Genomic DNA, 20,286 nt, shown 5'->3' with positions numbered 1-20,286 from the left:
CCATCCCAACTGGGTCTAATAATTAAACAGGGCCATCTGATTCCTATCCAGTCAGGTCAGCTGGGACAGTAGCTCATCTGTCACAGGCAAGGCTGCGTCCAACGCCCCTTAAGGGGCCAGCTAGCCTGTGACAAATCTCCCCCAACTAGAGTTTTTACTCAAAAACAAAATCACTCTAAAGTCCACAATAAACTATTATGTGTATTTTACATGCAAGATGCTCAGATACTATGGTAATTGGCAGTCATAAAATCTTATGATAGGTGTAAGAAGGATTTTCCTTCTATGTTTTCATGAGGTTTTTATATTACATTTATATTAATATTTCTCTTAGCTCTCCCATTTTAGATAAAAATTTTCAGAACCATGACAAAAGGTACAAGTAAGCACTTCTAACTTCTGTTCAAACTTATAGAACCAAACAATGTCAAATAATTTAGTATTCTGACAGCACAGACTTCTGATATTTTTGTGGTGTGTAGCTATGTAATGCATTTCAGGCAGAATGCAGATCTTCATAGTCAATCACTTTCATATAGTAGCTCACCATGAATCAGTTTTTGCATTTTTTTCAGACATCGTGACTTCTAGTCAGACGCTTGACCTACCACAGAAACCACTGTTGCCTCATAACCTAAAAAACAAACATGATTTGCAAATGAGAATTAGAGTTCTTTTAAAAGTAGGGCTTAGGCTCCTAAATCACTTGGATGCTTTTGAAAATTGTACTCATAGTACATTGCAATCATATTTCCAGAGTGGAAAAAGATGAAATCATAGCAGCAATTTTACAAGGAATCTTCAGAAGAATAGACTGCAAAAATTACATACTGCCCTTTTAGTTTGGGCTTCAGATCACATGAGAAAATATAAAGAAGCCACATTTGGAAGCTTGGAAAAAAGCTTCCTGGAATGCATTTCTTCAAAGGTCATTAGTGATTCTATTGGAGATCAGCAGCTGGCTTAAATTTTGGGTAACATCAGTGTTAACTGCCCTGATTAAATCAATTTTATAGTTGCTATTTCCACTCCCACATTTTCATATTCTATCATAAAATTTAACTTCTTGATTCGTAGTTCCTGTGCTAAGAATAAGATAAGAACCTTTGAGTCAATTTATTTTTTGGGGGTGTTTGAGGTTTATAACAAAAGTATGGACTGTAGACCTATTTGATATGACCTGCGTTAATATAATTGGTTTCTTTAATGTGTGTGGTTACCAATACATTATGATTATGATAACAGGAAAAGCTTCAAAGAAAGCAGTTTCTTTTATGAATATATTATCCTTACCTGTAACTGTGTTGATAGGCATGCCCTCATTTAACATATGGTCTTTGTGGGCTCAGTCTTGTTTCCATTTTCTGTTGATATAGAAATACTAACAGCAAAATTTGTTTTTGACAGATAGATCCTAGCTTCGATGTGACAGATACACAAACGCTTGACCCACCTGTCGTAGATATTAGTTCCTCCGTGTATTTCAGTTCTCCGGTAAGTTTCCTGGGGGGACATGTTCGGAAGGACAAAGCATAGTTTAAATTAATAGGTTAGTGGCAATGTGGACTTCTCTAAATTGATAAAATGTAGTCAGAGTCCAATAAATAGTTTTACTATTAAGAGTCTTAACTTCTTAGCCGCCATGTTCAAATTTCCTTCCACAATTCAGTGTTAACCAGAAGATGGTGCAAGAGTGAAGTTTTCACTTTGCTTAAGAGATTTAATCTTTTATTGTACTGAAGAGCAGCTCATAATTAGCTGTTGAAAAATCACATAATATTGTTTCTGTGTAAATATTTAATTTATGAAATATTTGATTTTGCTAACTTAAGTTGCAGACAAATAGACATGTACTGGAAAACAAAGAACAGTCTTCTTATTGATAAAGAGTGCCAATAATGATATGATTTGATTTTTCTCCTTTTATGGTATCAGCTAGTGCACATCATTCTAAGAAGGAATGATAGGATTAGTTCCTTTTAGTGTTCACTTTCATATAACAGTGCTGTGTGGGAGGAAAGAAAGGCAATATTTAAATGGTGCTTTCGTAGGAGGAGAAAAATGCACACTCGGTGTTGGATAATAAAGGATGTACTGTTCTAGAGTTAGGTTAAAATGAGAAATCCTTTTCTAGGATGAGAATGTTTCCTCCCTCCCTCTCCCTCCCCCTGAATTATTAGCTCTGAAATTGTTCCACTGAATTTAATTATTAGATGACAGGATTTGTAAAGAGTGTGCTTTCTAAGGCAATGGTAATCACCATAAGTAGGTTTCATCTGGCTAGAGTGGATGGATGATTTTATGGTTAAAACACCGGACTGTGCAACAGATGTGTGTTTTGCTCCCTGTCTTCCCTCAGATTTTGTATGACCATGAATGTCACTTGATCTCTCTGTCCCCGTCTATAAAATGGTGGTAGTAACACCTACATACAGGTGTGTAGTAAGAGTTATTTAATGTTTTAAAAGTGCTTTGAGATCCTTGAATGAAATGCTGTGTAGAGGTTCTAGTGCTGTTTAACCCTCTTTCCTCCCCAGCCAAACTGAAATCCTCACATAACATTTGGCTGTCGTAATTCAGATGCTTTGATTTCATTAGCAATTTTGCTGTTGTGTTTTCAGTGTCACCAAGAAAATTTAGCTCTTTAACCTAGCTGGGGTCAAAATAATCCACTCACTTTATAACTCTTGTAAGTAGAGGGAGAGAAAATACCAAAAAAAGACCACCAGAGTAGCATTTAACTTCAGAAAGATTAACTATACAAAAACGAGGAAGCTATTTAAGTGAAAATTAAAAGTTACAGTCACAAGAGTGAAACAGCAAAAAAAAATTAAGCACATCAGAAGTAGGAAGCCTGCCAAACAATCAGTGGGACTACTGGATGATAGAGTTGGTAAAGGAGCACTCAAGGAAGACAAGGCCATTGTGAAGAAGCTAAATTAATTCTTTGCATCGGTTTTCATTCTGAAGGATGTGAGGAAAATTCCCACACCTAAGCCTTTCTTTTTAGGTGACAGATCTGAGGAACTGTCCCAGATTGAGGTATCGGTAGAAGAGTTTTTGGAACAACTTGTTAAATTAAACAGTAATAACTCACCAGGGCTAGATGTATTTACCCAAGAGTTTTGAAGAAATTCAAATATGAAATTGCAGAACTACTAACTGTGTTATGTAATCTATCATTTAAATCTGTTTCTGTACCACATGACTGGCAGCACACTAGCTATCATCCAATTTTTTTTAAAAGGTTCCATAGGTGATCCTGGCAGTTACAGGCTTGTAAGCCTAACTTCAGTAACATGCAAATTCGTTGAAAATATAGTAAAAAAACAGGATTACCAGACTCATAAAAGAGCACAATATTTTGGACACTAGTCAACTTGGCTTTAGTCAAGGGAAATGATGTCTCACCAAACATATGGACAAGGGTGATCTAGTGGATATGGTGTACTTGGACTTTCAGAAAGCCTTTCACTAGGTCCTTCACTAAAGGTTCTTAAGCAAAGTAAGCAGTCATGGGATAAGAGGGACCTTTCCTTTCATGGATCAATAACTGGTTAAAAGATAGGAAACAAAGGGTGGGGGTAAATGGTCAGTTTTCAGAATGGAGAGAGGCAAATAGCTGTGTCCCCCAGGAATTTGTATTGCGACCAGTACTGTTCAACGCATTCATAAATGATCTGGAAAAAGGGGTAAACAGTGAGGTGGCAAAATTTGAAGATGATACAGATTACTCAAGATAGTTAAGTCTAAAACAGACTGTGAAGAGTTACAAAGGGCTCTCACAAAACTGGGTGACTGGACAACAATATCAATAAATCCGAAGTAGAGCACATGGAAAAACATAATCTCAACTATACATATAAAATGATGGGGTCTAAATTAGCAGTTATCACCCAAGAAAAAGATCTTGGACTCATTAGGGATACTTCTCTGAAAACATTTGCTCAATGTACAGCGGCAGTCAAAAAAGCTAACAAAATGTTAGGAACCATTAGGAAAGGGATAGATAATACAGTAAATATCATAATACCACTATATAAATCCCTGGTATGCCCACAACTTGAATACTGTGTAGAGTTCTGGTCGCCCCATCTAAATAAATAAGTGAATATTAGTATTGGAGAAGGTACAGCAGAGAAGGGCAACAAAAATGATTACGGGTATGGAACAGCTTCCATATGAAGAGAGATTAAAAAGACTGGGACTGTTCCGCTTCGAAAAGAGATGACTGCGTGGGGGCGGGAGGGCATGATGGAGGTCTATAATGGGGTTCTCAGACTTTTGTACTGGTGACCCCTTTCACACAGCAAGCCTCTGAGTGTGACCCTCCTTATAAATTAAAATCACTCTCTTTTTATATATTTAACACCATTATAAATGCTGGAGGCAAAGCGGGGTTTGGGGTGGAGGCTGATAGCTCACGATCCCCCATGTAATAACCTCAGGAACCACTGGTCTATAAAATCATGAATGGTGTGGAGAAAGTGAATAGGGAAGTGTTATTTATCTCTTCACATAACCTAAGAACCAGGGGTCACCCAATGAAATTAATAGGCAGCAGATTTAAAACAAACAAAAGGAAGTACGTCACACAATTCACAGTCAACCTGTGGAACTCATTAACAAGATGTTGTGAAGGCCAAAAGTATAACAGGGTTCAAAAAGGAGTTTGATAAGTTCACGGAGGATAGGTCCATCAATGACTATTAGCCAAGATGATCAGGGATGCAACCCCACGCTCTGGGAGTCCTAAGCCTCTGACTGCCAGAAGCTGAGAGTGAATGACAGGGAATGGATCACTCAGTGATTGCCTGTTCTGTTCGTTCCCTCTGGGGCATCTGGCATTGGCCACTGTTGGAAGACAGGATACTGGGCTAGATGGACCATTGGTCTGACCCAGTATGGCCACTCAACAGACAGAATTTTCTGGCTGTTCAATAATTTTTTGAAGTGTGTTGCATCTGAATCTTACCACTGATTGCAGGACTCAAGTGTACATGTATAGATAACAAAGAGAGATATTATAAAGCCCCCAATCACATAATTTTATCAAGTTAATCTCATTAATTTGTTTACCTGACCTATGACTGCTTTATGAAACGTTTGTGTCCAGAATGCATCTTGTGGAGTTGAATAATAAAATGAAGCGTTGATGCATCCCTGGTAGCATCCCCTTGATTGCTGACAGCATCCCTTTTGTTTTATAGCCTTTTGTCATCCTTATTATAAGAGATATAACTACAAAACTCACCTATATGACTCTGCCAATAATGTACTAAATGTGAGATGGGTTAGCTTGTCCATCTATCACTCAGCCATGGCTCTCACCACACCCTTCTGCATCATAGTATCTGTGCTTTCCCCTTTCTTTCCTCCCTCTGGCTTCATTTCAACATAATTGTTCCCCTTACCTCCTACAGTCCCCACCTTCTCCTTTCCCCACCAGCACAAATCCAGATCCCACATCTACACCCTCCTCTTCCCCCTCACGTATGATGACATTTGCCCCACCTTCCCTCCATCACCCACCGTCTCCCTGTCACCCATTCGTCCCTCTTGTGCCATCATTCCTAATCTCACCCCACCTCCTTGCTGTTTTTGGGACACCCACTCCATCTCTTAAAGAAAAATGAAACAAAATGCTCCCTCCCTTGGAAAGATACAGAATGCTTCTTTCCCCAAAATCCTTACAAATTTTAGGAGATTATTTGGGGGAGTTCTCACTAAACCTTCCCACAGCGAGCCTAATCCTTTGTCGCTTTGAGGGCCTTCTGTATACCTTCCCTTAGGACCCTTGTATAGGGGCCCTGTAAACCATAGGAAACTCAATAGGGCCCCAACCTTCCAGGAAGAATGTTTCTACCTATTTGGGGGGCGGGTATTGCTACAAAGAGTCAAAAAATGTTAATTTTTTAAATTTTGAATAACTATCTTTTTAGGGTATTCTAATTCACTTTATACTTGGTGGAAAAATTCTACCTTGAACCAAGATCTATCCTACCATCTTTGAGAATGATATGACTTTTTTTGTGTATTTTAGATTAAGGGACAAAATTAGCCTTCTAATGAGAAAAGTCTCAATAACCTTAATTATGGAGTATCTGGCAGCCTTATTATAATTATGAAAGCTTTGGGAGTTATTGAATTATATGTTGAAATAGTTCTTGGGCATTATGGACTATTGATTGTTAGTTCTGTTGTCTGTTTCAGTAAAATTAGGAAAGAAAGCAATCCCTAGATGTGGCTGTGTGTCAGCTTTTCCTTGTTTGTTTGTTTTTTTGTTGTTGTTCATACAAGAATAATAGAATAGCTGGAATTTGCACCATTGTTAGCAAGAAGAGACTGCCAGTTCTGAATATTTCCCCCCTGCAGTCCTGTTGTAGCCAATAAATACTACAAACTGGGGGGGACACGGTGGGGCCCAGGCTAGCCTCCACAGGGGGCAGGGAGGGGAGGGAGCACCACCTTGCCCCATACCCAGCTGCAGCTCCAGCCCCAGCTCCAGCGCTCCTGGCCCCCACCGCAGGCCTGCTCCCGGCCCCAACTGCAGCTCTGCTCCTAACCCCAGATCCCAACCACAGTTCCTGGGGGGTTGGGAGGTCCAGACAAGTACCATTACAGGTGGGGAGAGGGCGTGCCAGAAAAATTTTTGGGACCACTGAAATATTATATGGACAAAATATATTCAGGAAGAGAGAGTTCACTTGTGAAGACAGAGAAAATATTTCAGTAAATGTTGTGACACTGGGGTATCCTAGTTACTAGACAACATTGCAAAACCAGTTCAGAGCCACTTCCTAACTACTTATGTAAACAGAGGTTTGGAAAAATCTATTTGAAAGAACACAAATTATAAAGATGTAAAAGTTTAAAAACTAAATGTTGTACTATCTTCAAAATCAATGTGGAAAAAAGTAATTCACCTATTGTCCCCCTCAAATTATGCCAGTAATTTGTAATTAATCTGCTAAATTTATAATGAATAGTAAACGTAGCTCATTTAAAAACACATTGATCTTTAGGATAATAACATTCTTCATTGGCAAGATGTAGAATCATAGATTACAGTTCTTTAACGTGTGAGAATCTCAGACTATTTAGTTTTTTTTGTTATAAAGGTGGCTTTCTCTCTTCCATTCAAAACACTACTTGTCTTCTCCCTCCCACCCACCCCTAAATGTATTACAGCCATCTTAGTATTGTCTTTGTGTTCCTGAGTTACCAAAAAGTAAAAGTTGGAAAGGACTTTTTTTTCCCTGTAGGACTGTTTCTTTCTGCCCCATCCTTTGATTTTTGCTTATATGTTGAGGGTGTATTTTTTTCAATTAAATGTGCAAACCAATGCACAGTTAACCTCAGGTCCCATGATAAACCCAGGATAAGTTGATGTCTCGCTAGCTGTTCTGACAGCAGCAGGAAATCACTGTGAAGGCTCTCTAGTGTTCCATCTGTTGACCTTGCTCATGTAAACAGGATTTGAAGGAAGCAGAGCAGTGTGAAGTCTGAACTAGCAATGCTGCCTGTAATACACATTTGCTGCCCTCTCCTCCATTGATACTTATCAAATGCAAGATGTATTTTTTCGTTCATACACAATATCGACTCTACAACTAAGACTGTGTGCTAAATATTTTAAGGGGGGGGATAAGCATTGTTCCTTTTTGCTTGGTGAGGAGTAGATTAATTAGAAGGTTTTCAAAAAAAAATTAAGTGATCAAACATTTTTTTTGGAGACAGCGTAACATTTTAAAGAAGGGGTTAGGAACAAAGTTAATGCTCAGAAATTATTATTCAGAAAGATGAAATATTGCTAACTAGACCATGCCCCTTTAGTAGTAGGTGTCTGGATTTCTCGATGCTAAAAGCAGAAAAGATTTTGTTTTATTTATTTTCACAGACATTAACATAGACTCCCCTTCTTCTCCCACAACCCCACCTAAGAAAGGTGCCTATCCAGAACTCTAGCAGGTTTTTTTACACACAACTGAAATTCCATTCTGGGATGTGACTACTACCAGTATAGATGAATTGTCAGTTATGCCACGTAGGCAAGTAGTAGTCAATATGGCAGCAAGATTTTGCACCATTTTCTCCTCCCAATGTACAGGCAGTCTTCCCCAGCTCTTTCCCTACCTTACTGGAAGAAGCTGCCATTGATACCTCTGCCTGGGGCACCATCTTTCTTCCTTGGCTTAATGCAGCATCAGAATTACATGGAACAGAGGAGGACAAAGAAAATTTCCTCTAAGAAAAAGTGAAGGAAGAAGGGACCCTTCCGTTCCTCTCTCTACAGTTTTGAACAGGGATCCAGACTGTTCATCCTCCTCCTCCCCGGCCTGACCTGTACAATACACTAAATTAGCATGCTCTTAAATTTCCCTTGGTTAGTATAAGCTACAATACTGTCTTTCTCTCTTTGGCCTCTCTCGCACATTTCCTGGGCACAAGCTCTCTCTGTTACTCCTTCAAGAAAATGGGATCCTGCAGCCCAGCTGCTCTAGGCCCCAGGACCAGTGCTGACCCACCCAGCCTCCCCAGTAACTTAAGCACACTCATTCCCTCAGCTCCAACTGTGTAGTCACTCTAGGTTTATGGTTTAACTCTTCTGGAGCATGTGATAGGTGAACCAAACAGACACATAGATAGGCCTTGCAAAGGTTTCCAAGCACACTTACTGTTTTTACTCAGATAGCACAGAAGACCTACAGATCCAGAAAAATATAATAAAACCCTACACACACTTTCCTGCCTCAGTTTCCTCATCATTCTGGAGCATTTCCTTTGCTTATGTCAGAGTTCTCTGAGGAGTTCTGAAACCTTCTCCTCCAAATCATGGAGTCTCTCCTTCTTCTCCAAGTCAGCTTCCTTTTACCTTGCCTCGTTCCAGAGTTAAACAGCCCCTGCACTCCCTGTGCCCTCCTCGCAGGATAGCATGCCCCTCTCTTTCTTCCTCTTGAGTTTATAAGTCTTACCACTAACACCCGGTTCCTTTGTTCTGCTTCTGGGAAAATTCTACTGCTCCAAATCCTAACCCCTCTGCAGACAAACTTGGTTGAGCTAGTTTCTCAACTGGAGTACAGTCATTAGCTTTAACAACTGTCCATTGTCCCTGGTCTTGGAAATACATAATACAGCCCCATGGCTGACTGCACATGCAGTGAGACATTTAATGATACAACAATTTAATAATTTCATCAATCAGAATTCATAAGTTGTACATAGAATCCCCAAATTGTCACAGGTTTTGATTCTCTTGTTCTGGAATGCAGTCACATCACAATTACTTGACATGTGCAGTGTACCTGACTTTAAGAGGCATGCTAGTGCAATTGATAATGGATCTAAAAATTAGCTATACACAAGAGAGAAGTAATACATATGTAATAAGGGAGGAATGTGATCTTAATGGCCTTTCTTTGCACTGTTTATAATGGTATTCTAACAGGACATATAACTACTAGTATACTAAGAAAGAATTGGGAATGTATGTTGCACTGCTGCATAATTAAGTAATAATACATGCCAGGGTGTTCATTAATAGTGCTTTGAGTGAATTGAAGACTGAACTTGACTTAATATCTTAGATAGTTGGAGAGGAAGATTTCCTGTGCTATTTTTAAGTATATAGCCTGTGCCCAATAATTACATTAGTTCAGCTACAGTATTAGTTAATATGTGAAGTCATTAATCATGTTTATAACAGTAGTGCTTAAGGGCCCATCAAGACCCTATTTTGCTAGGCACTGTACAAATGCAGAGTAGTGGACTGTACCAGATGTAGTCAAGCTCCCTTGGCTGGACACTTGCAAAACTGCTGCTGGGGAATCCAAACTCTGAATTCCATGTACCACTAGTGTTCTGGGGCTGGGCACAGTTTAGGCACTGTCCCTGGCTTTGGGCCTCTAGGCAGGCCTTATGTCTGACCCCACGCTCTTGGCAATGGATTCCCTGCAATCCCATTATCCAAAGTTAAGCCATTAGAAGAGTAGCAGCCAAAGCCAGGATCTCTGGACAGTCAGGTCTTGTCCAGGTGGAGATATAGTATGCAGCCTGTGCCAGGGTGTGAATGTACAGTGCTGTTGCCACACACACAGCTTTACTCTGCACCTGCACCTCTTACCCTCTTCTCCCCTGTCCCTCTTCCTCCTCTCCCTTTCCATTTGTTTCCGTTTAGCCAATCCCCTCCTAAGTAATCCCACCCAAAGGGTGGAAAGAATCATGGAACTGACATGTTTGCCACCATCATCTTGTTCACTCTGTTTGTGTGTTATGCTCAGTGGTGGATTAGCCACTGGGCCAATGGGGCCCATGTCCTGGGACCCTGGGCAAATAAGGGGGGCCCCAGAAAAATGGGTGCCCCCCAACCCCACCCGGCACTCCTACCAGGGAGCCAGGGAAGCCCCCGTGCCCCAACTCTGCTCCCCAGCAGGAGTGCTGCGTAGGGGTGGGGCAAGCCCTCACACCCCAACCCCATTTTTCCAACAGGAACATATGGGAGGGGCGGGGGGACTGCAGGCAGAAGGGGTGGGGAGGGGCTCCCACTTGCTCTGGCCCAGGGCCCCACAAAATCCGCCTCTAGTCATACCCCTTTCCCCACCCTGTGTCTGTCTTATCTATTTAGATTGTAAGCTCTTTAAGACAGGGTTGGCAAAGGGGCCCTATTCTTAGTTGGCCCTTAGGCAATACTATAATAAACGTGATTAATAATGAAATTCTTAATATTTTGTTTCATGTTGTAAAATTAACTGATTATTTTCTAGTAGATATGTTAGAGCTGGCCAAAAAAAAAGTCATAAATGTTTTTTTTTAATTTGGCAGCAAAACACAGTGTTAAGTGAAATGGTTAAAGAAAGTTTATCAAGTCAGTCTGTTCTTTTTTGTAGTTCCTTTAGCAAATCAGCACATTTCTGGGAACTGGATGTGTAAAAGTTCCAGGTATTATTTCTGTGTCATAACTTCCTGAGATACTGTACTTGTAAGCTGTCAGTAATTTTTCCCCTAGGCTGGGAATCTAAGCTGTTTATCCAAGTTCTCACAGCTGATTCTGAGGCATGTAGAAAATGTCCGACAGCTATCAACCCACACATCCAATAACAACTGGTTCCTTCCTCTTCCTGTGGAAGAGTAACATCCTCTGAGAAGAACTGTACCCTGAGGAATGCAAAAACCAGCAGCTAGTCTTTCACACAGGAAATAACTACTAAAGCATTTTCAGAAAAGCGCTTCTTTCACTTGGACTGTCAGCTTGTAATGATCTTTCTGCTGACATAGAATATGATTTATTACTGGTCTAAATGCCATTTGAGAGTCTGTTAGTTCAATGGAAAATAAAGAACCTAGTATTCACCAGTTCTGTAAATCTTTAAAACCCCTCTTGTTTTGGATATAGTGACACAAGTGAATTTAGTTGAATATTTTATTCAGTTAATTTAACTGACTTTAAAAATGATGAAAATGTTTGGTGGTTGTTGTGTTCATAGTGTGTGTAATATGTGTTTTCCCCCTTCCCTTAAAAGTTAATGGGTTATATTTTATCTGAAGTTGTGTTGTAAGCCTGTGACCCAAACTGACACAAAGCTAGGGAACAAGACATTAAGTCTGGAACAGTGCCCTTGACTTACCCTGTTATTCCTAACCATTGCACGAGTCTGAGGTTGGTACAGGATGCTGACAGCCATGTGTGCTGCAAAATTTGAATGTGAACTGAAATGCTTATTTAACAAAACAAAAAATAAAAATATTGAAGATTCAAAATGAGTAATAAAGCACATATTTTAAAGTGTATTTCTCTTTGTAACTGATTTAAAAGCTGTTCCTCCTTTGCTTGTCTGACAGCTCTCAAGTCAAGGCCGTAGAATTCTGTTTATCCTGTTACTGACTACACTGCTAACATCTCGTTCAGTCAAGGAATGCAGCCACCTGCTCCACTTTAAATGATGAAAGTGACTTATGTCCATGTCAGCTCCATTACAGTGGCTCTCCCTGCTGCTGTCTTGGTACTCCCTATGTGGTCAATAACTAGCAATAAAAGCAGCATTGCAGTGCCTATTGTGTTTCTGTGCATGAGGAAAAAGTACTTATTAATAGTTAAGAACAGAAGGGACCATTATGATTGTCCAGGCTGACCACCTGCATATCTCAGGCCATGGAATTTCACCTACTAATTTCTGCATGAAGCTAACATCTGCTTGAGCTAGATCATATGTTTTTTTAAGAAAGATCTCCAATCTTGACTTAGATTTCAAGTGATGGAGAATCCCTTGTTATGCTTTTATCTGTTACTATCCGAAAACTTCTCCTCTTTTAGGTGTTTATGAATCCAGACCACGTGAACTGTTTTAATCTTCTCTTCATTAAACTAAACAGTGTTTTAAGACTCTCACTATAAGTTTTCCAGACCTTGAATCATTCTTGTAACTCTCTTTCTGAACTTCTTCCAGTTTTTCCACATCCTTTTTTGAGGGGTGGACACCAGAACTGGACAAAGTAATCAGACAATGGTCTTACCAATACGGTAATACATAGACTCATAGACTCATAGACTTTAAGGTCAGAAGGGACCATTATGATCATCTGGTCTGACCCCCTGCATGCTGCAGGCCACAGAACCCTTCCCTGGACTCTGCCGTTGAAGTCCCCAATCCTGTGTTTTAGTGACTTCAATCGGCAGAGACCCTCCTGCTAGTGATCCCTGCCCCATGCTGCGGAAGAAGGCGAAAAATCTCCAGAGGCTCAGCCAATTTACCCTGGAGGAAAATTCCTTCCCGACCCCAAATATGGCGATCAGTAAGACCCCGAGCATGTAGGCAAGAGTCTCAAGTCTGACCCTGTTGGCCATTATACTATTTACGTACCATTGCTTGGTTTTCCTTGGCTACTATGTTTTACCATTAAACCATTCCCTCCATAAACTTATCTAACTTAATCTTAAAACCAGACAGGTCCGTCGCCCCCACCATTTCCCTCGGAAGGCCATTCCAATATTTCACCCCTCTGACGGTCAGAAACCTTCGTCTAATTTCAAGCCTGAACTTCCCCACGGCCAGTTTATATCCATTCGTTCTCGTGTCCACATTAGTACTAAGCTGGAATAGTTCCTCTCCCTCTCTTGTATTTATCCCTCTGATATATTTAAAGATAGCAATCATATCCCCCCTCAGCCTTCGCTTTGTCAGACTAAACAACCCAAGCTCCTCTAGTCTCCTTTCATATGACAGGTTTTCCATTCCTCTGATCATCCTAGTCGCCCTTCTCTGCACCCGTTCCAGTTTGAGTTCATCTTTTTTAAACATGGGAGACCAGAACTGCACACAGTACTCCAAATGAGGTCTCACCAGCGCCTTATACAACGGAAGCAGGACCTCCTTATCCCTACTAGATATCCCTCGCCTAATGCATCCCAAGACCGCATTGGCTTTTTTTACGCCACGTCACAGTGTCGACTCATAGTCATCCTGCGGTCTACAAGGACCCCTAGGTCCTTCTCCTCTTCCGTTACTTCTAACCAATGCGTCCCCATCTTGTAACTAAAATTATTAGTCATCCCCAAGTGCATCACCTTACACTTTTCACTATTAAATTTCATCCTATTTCTGATACTCCAATTCACAAGCTCATTCAAGTCTCCCTGCAGAATATCCCTATCCTCCTCCGAATTTGCAATGCCTCCCACCTTCGTATCATCCGCAAACTTTATCAGCCCACTCCTGCAATCGGTTCCGAGGTCAGTTATAAATAGATTAAATAAAATGGGTCCCAAAACCGAACCTTGAGGCACTCCACTAGTAACCTCCCTCCAACCTGACAGTTCACCCTTTAATACGACCCGCTGCATTCTCCCCATTAACCAATTCCTTATCCACCTCTGGATTTTCATATCGATCCCCATGTTTTCCAGTTTAACCAATAATTCCTCATGGGGTACAGTATCAAATGCTTTACTGAAATCCAGGTATATTAGGTCCACTGCATTTCCCTTATCTAATAAGTCCGTTACTTTCTCAAAGAAGGAGATCAGATTCGTTTGGCACGATCTGCCCTTCGTAAAACCATGTTGTAATTTATCGCAATTGCCATTAACCTCAAGGTCCTCAACTAGTTTCTCTTTCAGAATTTTCTCCAGCACCTTGCACACTACAGATGTTAAACTAACAGGCCTGTAGTTACCCGGATCACTTTTTTTCCCTTTCTTGAAAATAGGAACCACGTTAGCTATTCTCCAGTCTAACGGGACCACCCCCGAGTTTACAGATTCATTAAATATTATCGCTAATGGGCCTGCTATTTCCCGTGCCAATTCCTTCAGTATTCTCGGATGAAGGTCGTCCGGTCCTCCCGACTTAGTCCCATTAAGGTGTTCAAGTTTTGTTTCTACCTCGGATACGGTAATCCCCCATCCTGTATGCCCCTCTGTAATGGTGTTAGTATCCCTAATACCTTCATTGGCCTCATTAAACTCCGATGCAAAATATTCATTGAGATATTGCGCCATGCCTAGATTATCTTTAATCTCCTCTCCGGCTATAGTCTTCAGCGGTCCCACTTCTTCTTTCTTTGCTTTCTTCCTATTTATATGGCTGTAAAACCTCTTACTATTGCTTTTAATTCCCCTCGCTGGGTCCAACTCTACACGGCCTTTGGCCTTTCTCACTCTATCTCTACATTTTCTGACTTCACTAAGGTAAGTTTCCTTACTGATCCCTCCCCTCTTCCACTCTTTGTACGCTTTCTGTTTTTTCCTAGTCGCCCCTTTGAGTCGGTCGCTCATCCAGCTCGGTCTAAATCTCTTGCTTAGTAATCTTTTTCCCTTTTTGGGAATACAGGCCTCTGACAGCTCATGCATCTTTAACTTAAAGTACTCCCAGGCTTCTTCTGCCTTTAGATCCATTAATACGTTTGCCCAATCCACTTCCCTTACCAGTCCCCTTAATTTGTTAAAATTGGCCTTTTTAAAATTATAAACCCTAGTCTTTGACTTAATTCTGTTACTCCTTCCATTTACTTTAAACCGAATTAGCTCATGATCACTGGAGCCCAAGTTGTCCCCTACTACCACTTCCTCAACGAGGTCCTCACTACTTACCAGAATCAAATCTAAAATGGCCTCCCCCCTTGTCGGTTCAGCTACCACTTGATGAAGGAATTGATCAGCAAGCACATCTAGGAACATCTGAGCCCTATTATTGCTACTAGCGTTTGTTCCCCAATCTATATCCGGGAAGTTAAAGTCCCCCATAATTACACAGTTTCTATTAGTATTTACTTCCCTAAATACATTAAATAGTTCCTTATCCATATCCTGGGTCGATCCCGGCGGTCTATAGCACACCCCAAGCACTATCCCCGGAGAGGCTCTAGTAGTCCTTTTACCCAGTGTGAGTATTGCCCGGACGGACTCTGTTATCTATTCCATCCACTATTATTTCTTTACAGCTTATTTCACTATTGACATACAATGCCACCCTCCCACCTTTACCTTTGTCCCGGTCTTTCCTAAACAGCGCATACCCCTCCATACCTGTGTTCCAGTCGTGACTGCCATTCCACCACGTTTCAGTTATTCCTACGATATCCGGTTTCAATTCTCGGACCAAGAGCTCCAATTCCTCCATTTTATTACCTAGGCTTCTTGCATTGGTGTATAAACACCCTAATGTATGTCGTTTAGCCTGTCTCCCATTAGTAGCACTATATGTTGCGGGCCTCTTTGTGTCCATCCCCCCTGTCCTTCCTATGTCCATCTCCCTGGCTATGTCTCCTCTTATTTCACTCAGCTTTTCAATACATATTTAATACCATCTTCATCCTCCTACTTGATATTTCCCTACTTATTATACAGTCAATGATTACATTTGCACTCTCAGCTGTTATATCACACTGCAAACTCTTGTTCAGTTGATTATATACCATAACACCTTAGTTCTTTTTAGTGTCACTGCTTTCCAAGATAGATCCACTCCCACATCCTGCCAGTTTGATCTATGTTATTTGTTCCTAGATGTGTGTCCTTGTATTTGGCTATATTAAAATTCATGGTGTTTGAATGAGCCATGCTTACCAAGTGACCCATATTACTCTGTTGTGTTGACCTGTCTTTATTATTTACCATTCCATCAATCTTTGTAATCTATAAACTTTTTCAGAAATTATTTTGTTTTCTTCTTGATTATTGAGAAAGATATTGACCAGCAGTGGGCCAGTAACAGATTCTACTGGAATTACTAGAAACACCACCATTTGTTGATGATTCTCCATTTACTTTTGAAGATTCATCAACTAACCAGTTTTTAACCTATTTCATGTGCTACGCTGACTTTCTATAGTGCTAATTTTAATCAGAATATCGTGCAGTATGAAATCAAATTTATTACAGAAGTCTAGGTATATTTTGTCAACACATTTCCGTTTTTTCAACCAAGATTACAGTCTAATCAAAAAAGATATTAAGTTTGTTTGACAAGATCTATTTTTCATTAAAGCTCCCTGATTGGCATTAATTATGCTACCATTCTTCATAGATTGCATCTCATATCAGCTGTTCACTTTTTTTTTTTTTCCGCGACATCACTATCAAGCTATCCTACCTAAAGTTACACAGGTCATTCTGTTTGCCCATTTTAAATATTGATGCATTAGACTTGGAGAAATTCCAGAGGACTGGAAACAATATTCCAAGATATATTAAAAAATTAACATCAGTGGTTCACTGGTTCAACATTTAAGATTTTGGGGTGCAAGTTATCTAGTTTCCCAGAATTAAAAATGTTTAAACATAGATGTTGTTTAACACTCTCCTTAGTTATTGTTGGAATAGAAATTATTTCTTTACCACTGTAAGATATGAATATACATCCATGTTTCAAAATAAAGAACAGAAACACTTATTAAACACATGCTTTTTGTGCATCATTATTAACAATTTTAACACTGCCATACTATAAGTCTACTATTTTTGTTTTGTTTTGTTTTGGAATATTTAAGAAAAATCCTTATTGTCCTTTGCCCTAATAGCCATAGACATGTTCCTTGATACCTTTAGCTTCCCGTATCAAATGTCTACATGTCAACTTCCCCTTTGTTTATATTTATAATATATTATTGCTTTATAATACTAATAATAAAAAAATCAAGCTCAGGCTTTAGAGCCTGGGCTCCAGCCCAAGCCCAAATGTCTACACTGCAATTTCATAGCCCCACAGCCCGAGCCCCGCAAGCATGAGACAGCTGATGGGAGACAGCTGCGGCCATGCTGCAGGTCTTTTAATGCACTGTAGACACACCATAAAGGCCTGAACTTAGAAGGACAAAAGCTGTCAATTTCCCTTCAATTTAAATATAGATGTTAAAAGTAATCTGTTCCTGTTCTGGAATCTCAAATTGAGGGCAGTTTGTATTTGATGGTGATGATTTGATGGGGGTGAGGTTACAGATCAATGGCAGTGTGATTTATTTTGTTTGGAAAGTGCTTGCAGGGAGATTGAGGAATGAACTGGGTAGGTAGGATGATTCAATGGCCATTGTAGTCTCCCCTGGGTGTTTCTATTCTGGCATCTAGCTGTGGTGTTTGCATCCTTTGGCCACCTTCAGGTGGTTGTGAAGATGGAACAGTGCTGCCATTTACAGGGGTTATGGGATGGGGTTTTTGGTATGAGGACTTTGGCTCCTCAGTTAACTTGGAAGTGGGCAGGTGGAGACAAGACATGAAGAAATCTTGTTTACAGTTTAAACCAGAACCTAGATGCTTATTTTCAGCCCCTGATATTTCACCTCTAGGTAACTCTCAACTTATATCAGGCACCTACCATTCTAAACTTTTAAATAAATCATAATACATTTGCAATTTACAGCAATGAAATAGGTAGTAAAATCTTGTATTTCAGTATGTAAACTGATTATCTGGGGGGGATCAGGAAGTAGTTCTCTCTCCATGTACAACATTAGATAAGTGCAATTTATAATTTTCACATTCTCTTGAAGCAACAGGTTTTGGCTGCTGTTAGAGGCTGAATATCAGGCTAGATGGGCTGATCCAGCATAGCAGGCTCTCTTCCCACATTGCTAAGTAAAAACAAAACATTTTTCATGATGTTACTGTAGTGTTTGGGTGATTTTTTTTTTTAAGTAAACAACTGATGCCATGCAATACATATATGATAATTAAAAATTGATAGCCTGATTAAATATTCAAATTAATTATTTGGTCCTGTTGTAAACATGGTCAGCGTGTAATAAATGGGAAGTAGTATAATGTTCCTGTTAATGCATGTCTGTCTTCTACCACAGTCGATCGTAATGATTCTCTTAGTTATTCCCCTAGTATGTGATGTATAATGTACTATTAATATAATTACTTTAGTAAAGCAATTAAATGTTGTTGGCATGCTTAATTGCACCTTGACCTCATATTCAGCTTTAAATGTCTTTTAAATATAAATGAGACCCTAAACCTGCATTCTAATCAGCACAGGCAGACCCTTGTGCCTGTGCAGAGACCATTCATTTTTATGTTTACATAAAAGGTACATGGGTGGACCCTTATGTTTACGCAAATGAATGGCAGGATCTGGACCAATGTTTGTACCAACAAGTTCTTGTGTGTAAACAAGCTATGCATTTAATCTGATCTTTGTAGATGGTCTTTGCGTATGTTTCATCATCATTTTAAAAGTGCTTAGTGTATTTTACTTTGTCTGATATAGGGAAGCATGTAGATGGCATATAGCATTACAGTCTGCACCTGCCTTAAAAATAATTAAAATCAGTAGCCCAGACCTAAAATTCTTGTGTCTTTCATGCTGCAGCTGCTGCTTTTTGCATTAATTCAAAAACAGTGCACTCCAAGGTTAATGTGCTTTTCTTGTGAATAATATCCTTGCACTTACATAGTTAGTTTCATCAGAGGCTCTTGTACTTATAAAAAGATGGATGAGCATTATCCTACTTTAGAGATGCCTTATCCCACACTCATTGAAATCTGTGGCAAAGCTCCCATTAGAAATAGAACCCAAGTTTCAGGACTGCAATTGTCCTGTTTTAACCATCAGAGCACAATTTTCTAGACCAAATCTCCAGTTGTTTCTTATTGTATACCAATACAAGAAACTCATATTGTACAAAGCTCAAATATGAGGTACCACACACTTTGACTTTCTATCCTAGTCTTGGTATGTACCTGTATTTGTGTTTCAGCTGCCAATGTAAATTAATCACATTAAAAGGAAGTTCATTTAAACTGGAAAAAATGATTTATGTTTGAGCTGAATTTTTTTGTCAAGGCTTTGACATGGCATTTTTAGGGGGCTGCACCAATTTGTGCAGACCTAGCTAATAAAAATTGACATTGAGTAATATAAGTCTTGACAGTTCCTATCTGGAGGTCACCGATGTGAATATAACATTGCATGCCACTGTATTGTGGAGCAACAGAAGAGTTTACAAGGGTTGAGCAATGTTTGTGAATATAGTGGTGTATAAACTTCACTTTGTTTTCTATTTTGAGCACAAAGGGAATGCTAATTTTATACCAATACTGTATTTTTCTGTGTAGTTGTGTGTTTACCTAAATCCTAACATCCAAAAGTTGTTAATTGTCCAGTGATATATTTATTATTTTTAAATCTGCTATTTTGTGATGCTGGCATTTTGTGTAAAAGATCTGCAGCAATGTTTGGGAAGTGAATTTGCCTGGGTAAGTGGTATGAATAAAACACATCTATAATATTGCATTAGATATAGTACCTTAGCTTTAAATGATAAGCATTCTATTCAGTGTTCCTGTTTTCTTTATACACCTCTACCTTGATATAACGCTGTCCTCGGGAGCCAAAAAAATCTTACCGCGTTATAGGTGAAACCGTGTTATATCAAACTTGCTTTGATCCACCGGAGTGCGCAGCCCCACCCCCCCGGAGCACTGCTTTACCGCGTTATATCCAAATTCGTGTTATATTGGGTCGCGTTATATAGGGGTAGAGGTGTACTTAAGTTTATATTTATGGGGGGTGTGTGTGTGTGTGTGTGTGTGTGTGTGTGTGTATATATATATATATATATATACACACACACACACACACACACACTCTCTCACTCTGCACAATACAGAGTGTTATGCCATTTACATTACAGGTAATAAGGTTTAAATTTTTCACTTAACAACAATATTGCCACACAGTTAAAATTATACACACAACTTAATTGATATGCTGCATTTACACGCATTTAATTATGTGGAAGGTACACTGAATATATAGTGTATTTCTAAATACTAATCAATCCACAGTGAAT

The 20,286-nt window shown here is 39.7% G+C and overlaps 1 protein-coding gene across 14 annotated transcripts in view; it reads left to right on the top strand.

The window, feature by feature from the left end:
- The window catches only part of POC1B (POC1 centriolar protein B), a 167,044-nt gene that overhangs the window by 46,640 nt on the left and 100,118 nt on the right, over nt 1-20,286 (top strand). For 12 of the 14 annotated variants that reach the window (XR_010591213.1, XM_005279134.5, XM_065560242.1 and 9 more), the window contains one exon: nt 1,408-1,494. Coding sequence is in view for 13 of the 14 variants with exons in the window: in XM_005279134.5 (XP_005279191.2) it covers nt 1,408-1,494 (87 nt within the window). In the remaining variant the exon portion in view is untranslated. Of the gene's footprint in view, nt 1-1,407; nt 1,495-11,005; nt 11,767-11,838; nt 19,695-20,286 lie in introns of those variants that run through there. The other 2 variants (XM_005279136.5, XM_024107364.3) reach the window with 2 other exon arrangements.

Source organism: Chrysemys picta, chromosome 1 (assembly GCF_011386835.1).
Source record: "Chrysemys picta bellii isolate R12L10 chromosome 1, ASM1138683v2, whole genome shotgun sequence".
NCBI classification, from domain to species: domain Eukaryota; kingdom Metazoa; phylum Chordata; order Testudines; family Emydidae; genus Chrysemys; species Chrysemys picta.
Note: the sequence above shows the minus strand (reverse complement) of the source record. Positions and strands in the feature narration are given on the sequence as shown.